Genomic DNA, 6,398 nt, shown 5'->3' with positions numbered 1-6,398 from the left:
TCTTCTCATCCCGCATAGTGGCCGATTTTCCTATTCCTCTACATAATAAATCGGAGCGGAAAAATATTTTTAGAGTCTATAGCGGCTGCTGCTGCCGCCGTAGCACCCTTGAATATTTTCCGCTAATCTTAAGGAAAAATTTCATTTTCAGAATCATCTATGTCCGATGATTAGTATATTTTTAAGAGTTTAAAGAAAAACCGGTTTTTTCATAAGCCGCTCTCGGCTGTCCGGAAACTTTCGGCAGGTACTGTATATATTTTTGGTTAGTAAATTAATTTATCCTGGTACATTCTATAAACATTCTAAAGCGTTTTCAAATTCTCTACGTTCCTTTTTAAAGTCAAGTTTGCCAATTTTAGTGGATGTTAATTTATCTAAATTTTATTCCAGTTATTTGTTATTTACAAAGTAAAATGCTATTAATGTATATATAAGTAAATTTGGATTTAATATTTTATTTGTAATTGAACATTCTATCAACAAGGTATATCGTTTAAAAATTGTTTCGCACCATTCCTTTTAGAATCTTAAGTTTTTTAAATTTGTTCTTCACTATTTCATTTAAATGTTAATGGTATTATTTTTTATTTAGTCAGTCACATGCTAATTCTTTATTTATATGTTAATTTAGGGTTAGTATTTTATCTGTCATAAACGTCCAATTAAGAAGTTGAATATATAATTCAATGTTAATTAAATCATACTTAATTTAACGTTGTAAGCTTTTTAATGACCATTTGCGTAGACTGTAAAATATTTTAGGTAAAGAACACACACACGCTAAATTTTATTTTTTGTTTGTTTGCAGAGCCATTGGCCGTCCTGTGTATTAACGGGAGCTTCAACACTACTGCGAAGGATCTGGATCTAAGTCTCCCAAGTAAGGTAGTATTCTTATATATTTTCCCTTCCCCACCTATTGCGTCAAAGGGTTAAATCGACTTCGGAGAGCCAAATTTCTTAGCTATTACCTTCATTAAGTTAGCTGATTAAGGTATATTGCATTTTCTTTATGTAATTCTTGCTGTTTCTTCCCGTGTTTTCAGTTTTTTTGTGATTTTTGTGTTAGAGTTTAAGTTAGAAAAGTTTAAGTTTGTTAGAGTTAAGTGCTTTTGGTTATACTTGAGTTTGAAAATGCCTCCAAAATGCCCTCCCCTCACTGAAGAACAAAAAGCAGCCAACAATCTTAAAATGCGTGAAAAAAAGGGCAGCTGAAACGCCTGAAGTTAGAGAGAAGAGATTGCGGGAAAATCGAGAACAGAAAGAAGCAAAAAGACAACGACTTGATTCTGCAGAAAAACAAATGGCTCTCGAAGCGAAGCAGTTCGTCAGAGAAAATCAACAGCCATCCGAAATCTCCTCATTTCTTGAAAATGATAAGAAATTATAACAATGCTCTTGCCTTCGCATCAATGGGAGCACAAATCGACAGTCCACCAGGTCGCGGCCCTTATTGCTTTCGAATTCACGGACAAATATATCACGATACAACATCAGTTGAATGCCAACACGAAGATAGTGCTCCAAAATACGCCCAACTGTATTTCATTGATTCTTCTCAAGCAAACGAATTTCGGGCCAGTAATCCTGCCAACGTTCGCTGTGACCGTTTTCTTATGGAACAGTTGGATTCTCTTCTTCGTCAATGTAATCCCTATGCTTCCATGTATAAGAATATGAGTCAAATGGCAGCCGAGGAGGATCTTCTTGCCGAAATAGAGGGTAGAAGACCCTTGGAAATTAGAATGATTATCCGCAATGATCGTAGGACACAGGATGAAAGGCGTTACAACAGCCCCACCGGAGAAGAAATAGCAGTGGTTTTCAAAAGCATTGATGGAGCTCCACCCGAAAGTAGGGATATACGCGGCCATCTCTTGATTCCACGAAGAGGAAATCGGTTCATTCGAATCGACACTCAAAAACCAATGTGCGATCCCCTGACATATCCATTACTCTTTCCTAATGGAGACAATGGCTGGGATCAAAACATGATTCACACCAATCCAGCTATTTCAGATAACTATCAAAATAATGAAAGCAATTGCGGACAAGAAGATGATATGATGGATTGTGAAGCTCAAGATCTATGTGATACTCCAGAAAACCCTGTACCAGACGCTGTAGAACCGGAACTGGAACCGGAAGATGCCCTTGATATAGACCCTGATGCACCTGTAGTGAGAAAAGTTGTTGGTCATCGGTCAAGAATCACACAATGCGAATTCTATAGCAGCAGAATGTCCATTCGTGGATACTTCAACGCAGCCTTATACGGCGGTCCACTCACTCAGCAGTGGATAGTTGATTCGTACGTTAAAGTTGAAGCTAACCGAGTGAAGTATCTTCAGACACATCAGGCAGATCTACACATCGCGCAGTACAATGGACTTATGGACTATTTGAATACGCGAGCGGAAAGAGAGAACATGACAGTCGGGACATCAGTCATCTTACCATCACCTTTCATTGGAAGTCCAAGGGCCATGAAACAGGGGTACCAAGACGCGATGGCTATTTGTGGAAAATTTGGAAAGTCTACCTTTTTCCTTACTTTTACCTGCAACCCGAAATGGCCAGAGATCACAGAAAATATTGAAACTTATCAAATTCCATCGAATAGGCCCGATATCGTTTCAAGAGTTTATCATCTTAAACTGAAAGAATTAATAAAGGACATTCAAGAACGTCAAATTTTAGGCATAATTGTTGCGAGAATTCATGTGATCGAATTCCAGAAGCGTGGTCTGCCACATGTCCATCTACTGATGTGGGTAGATGAGAATGACCGAAGAAGATATAGACAAGACGATATGTGCTGAAATTCAGGATCCAGAAGCGAACCCGATACTTCACAAGATTGTAATGAGCAACATGATTCACGGCCCATGCGGAAAAGATATTAATCGCAATTCTCCTTGCATGGATGGTGATATATGCAACAAATCGTTTCCAAAACCGTTTGCGGAAGAAACGGTCATCAACGGATATGGATATCCAACTTATCGAAGGAGAAATAACGGTCGTAGCTACTCGCTCAACAACAACAGCAGCAGTCACCGAGTGGATAACAGCTGGGTCGTCCCTTACAACCCTTACCTTTCACTGAAATTCAACTCGCACATTAATTTGGAGTTTTGCGCTTCCATAACCAGCATAAAGTATATTTTCAAGTACATATACAAAGGACATGATTGCGCAAACATACAGATAAGCAGAGGAGAAAATCAAGAAGGTCAAGACCATATGGTTTGGGATGAAATAACAACGTTCTTGGACACAAGATATGTCAGTGCCCCTGAAGCCACTTGGAGGATTTTTAAGTATCCGCTTTTCTACCGTTCACACGCTGTTATTCGTCTTGCTATTCACTTTCCTCAAGAACAATCGGTTTTTCTCATCCGGGAATGGAAGAGCAGGCTGTGATTAATGCTGCTGCTGGTTCAAATTAAATTCTGCTCATCCACCAGCTAGATCTTACTTCTATCGCGAAATTCCTCATCATTTTTGGTTTGACAAGACCGCAAGGAAATGGAAACCGTAAAAAAAGAGGATCAACGTTATTGGACGTATTTATTCAGTTTCCGTCAAGCAAGTCGAAAGACACAGTCTTCGTTTGCTTCTTATAAACGTTCCTGGTGCAACCAGCTTCGAATATTTGAGGACGGTCGACGGGATTCTGCATTCAACATTCAAAGAAGCTGCTATAGCAAGAAATCTACTGGCTGATGATAGCGTTTGGGAACGAGTAATGGTTGAGGCAGTTGAATTTGAAATGCCCATCCAATTAAGGCAATTGTTTGTGAACATTTGCGTTCGTTGCGCTCCAACTAATGCTCAGTTACTGTTCAACAACAACCTGCAACATCTCATGGAAGACTTCACTATACGAGGCTATGAAGATGAAATTGCAAAAAACCTAGCGCTCAAATGTATTCAAGATATGTTAAGGCAGAGTGGTCACAATCTTGAAGAATTCCAATTGCCTGTCCCTAATTTTCAAATGATTCAGCGGCTGATTGAAGATGAAGAAGATGAAGGCTCGGATGAAGTGCGTACTCAGAAAAGGAGAAGAGAACTAATGGTTGCCCAGCTGAACACGGTACAGCAAGCGATCTTCAACCGAATCATGGCGTCAGTGAATGATCACGGTAGTTCATCGGCTAACCATCAATTCTTTTTGGATGGACCTGGTGGTACTGGAAAAACTTTCCTCTACATCACGCTTATTAATGTGCTTGAAGGACAAGGAAAATCGGTGATTGCTGTCGCTTCTACTGGAATCGCTTCGATTTTACTGAACAATGGGAGTACTTACCATTCACGCTTCAAAACCTATCCTCCAATTACGGAAACCACAACGTCGAAAATAGAAGAGCACCATGTTGAAGCAAACAACATAAGGAAAGCCAGCCTCATCATCATTGACGAGGTCACTATGATGACCGTGCATGCGTTAGACGCTATGAGATCAAAAACAAAAAAAGGAAAACAGATTCATAAAGAAATCATTTGTCTGACTACAAAAACAAAAACAAAACATTGATGTGAGACATATAGACGAATAAAAAAAAAAATACAATTTTTTTCTTTGTGAATGGATGATGAATGGAATGATGATGGGACTCATAGGAAGGTACCGACAATGCGAGGTTTGTATTTACAGTGTCGCAAAAATGTCAATCATGGCTGATAAACTTTTTCAAAAAGTTACGAAAAAGTCAGTCGCTTTTGGTGGTAAGGTGCTGTTGTTGGGAGGAGATTTTCGTCAGTGCCTTCCTGTCATTAAACACGGTAACAGGGTGAAAATTGTTGAATCGACCATTAAAAGCAGCAAGACTTGGAGTGACATTCTAAAGCTTCGTTTGACTCGAAATATGCGAACCACGGCCGACAGTCTCGAGTTCGCTAATTGGCTCATTCAACTTGGAAATTCAACTTATTCAAGAACAGCAAGTCTGGGACCGGATGCGATAGAGATACCACAGGACTTCCTTCTTGATGGCCATTCAGAAGAGTCACTGGTTCATCATGTTTTTGGTGATCCCGAAAATCTGCTTCATCCGGAATTGGAAGAACAAATTAGCACTCGGGCAATTTTGTGTCCAAAAAATGATGACTGCTTGAAGATCAACAATTATATCATCAGACAGATGCCTGGCCAGCGACGGAGGTATGCCAGCATGAACTCCATTGAATCGGAAGACCCAGAGGAAATCGCAAACTTCCCGACGGAGTTTCTTGACACACTTAAGGCGTAAGGGATACCACCGCACATTTCGGAACTGAAAGTGGGTGCCATCATCATCCTTCTTAAGAACATCGACTCGCGTCTAGGGCTTTGCAATGGAACACGCTTGATCATCGAAAGTCTTAGGGACAACCTCATTCATGCAACAATAGCAGCAGGGAAAATAAAGGCCACAATGTCTTCATCCCACGAATGAATATGTCACCGAGTGACTGTGATCTTCCCTTCAAGCTAATCAGGAACCAATTTCCTGTGCTTTTGGCTTTCGAGATTACCATCAACAAGTCACAAGGACCGACGTTTCACAAGGTTGGTATCCATCTTCCTGGACCAGTCTTCAGCCACGGACAATTATATGTAGCATTTTCCCGCGCTACTTCTTGCCCAGGAGTAAAGGTCCTATGGACGGTAGGACCAAAGCAAGGGAAAATGCTGAAAGACGAGAGAGTTTTTACACAAAACATCGTGTTCAAAGAAGCTCTTTCATAAAGTTATCATCCAATAATTTTTATCTTCATGATATAATACGAGGAACTAACTTCCGCCTCGGTCTACGGACCAAAAAGGAGCACGGGCAGGGCCATTGGGGGAAGTCCCAATGGCGCTCAACCGTGAATATACATTTTATTATTACATAAAGCGATAAGAAATATTAAATAACCATTCATAGCATTTGCCCGCGAGCCTAATTATCCCATTAGACAAGGCTCTAAGTCGAAATGTATTGGTGCACAGCTGAATAAAAAAAAACTCAATTCACATATGTCGCGCCAGCACCTTCCGTCTTCTTGACAATCAAGAAAAAAAAATGTGCTAGCGCCACCTATCCCCCCGGCCCTGGACGGGCCCAACGTTACTAGTCTATACTATATAAAAAAGCAAGGAAAAGAGGAGGAGCCTGTGTCTGTCACGCTGTGCATTTGTTGTGATTGGCTGGCGCCGTCGGCTGTGGATGCTGTCATTGGCTGGCACCAAAACCGTCGTCTGCTACAGTGAATTGGTGGGATGGTGATTTGGAAAACTAAACTGCGGGTGGAATTGTGGATTAACGCAATTTTTTAGTATACGGGCTTGGCTTGAAACGAGTGGGCGCGACAGTAGGTAAGCCGACGGGCAAGGATAGCGGGGTTGCGTTAAATAGGAA

The 6,398-nt window shown here is 40.7% G+C and overlaps 1 protein-coding gene across 1 annotated transcript; it reads left to right on the top strand.

The window, feature by feature from the left end:
• Positions 1-1,376: 1,376 nt before the first annotated feature.
• On the top strand, positions 1,377-2,825 carry LOC130703304 (uncharacterized). Its single transcript, XM_057524791.1, has one exon. It carries the CDS (start codon positions 1,377-1,379, stop codon positions 2,823-2,825), a length of 1,449 nt encoding a protein of 482 aa, XP_057380774.1.
• Positions 2,826-6,398: the final 3,573 nt, after the last annotated feature.

The sequence above is a fragment of the Daphnia carinata genome, chromosome 6 (assembly GCF_022539665.2).
Source record: "Daphnia carinata strain CSIRO-1 chromosome 6, CSIRO_AGI_Dcar_HiC_V3, whole genome shotgun sequence".
NCBI lineage: Eukaryota > Metazoa > Arthropoda > Branchiopoda > Diplostraca > Daphniidae > Daphnia > Daphnia carinata.
This window is presented reverse-complemented; position numbering and strand designations above follow the sequence as displayed.

Coding starts and splice junctions, on each gene's coding strand:
- LOC130703304 (XM_057524791.1), top strand. CDS start 1,377: ATGATAAGAAATTATAACAATGCTCTTGCCTTCGCATCAATGGGAGCA.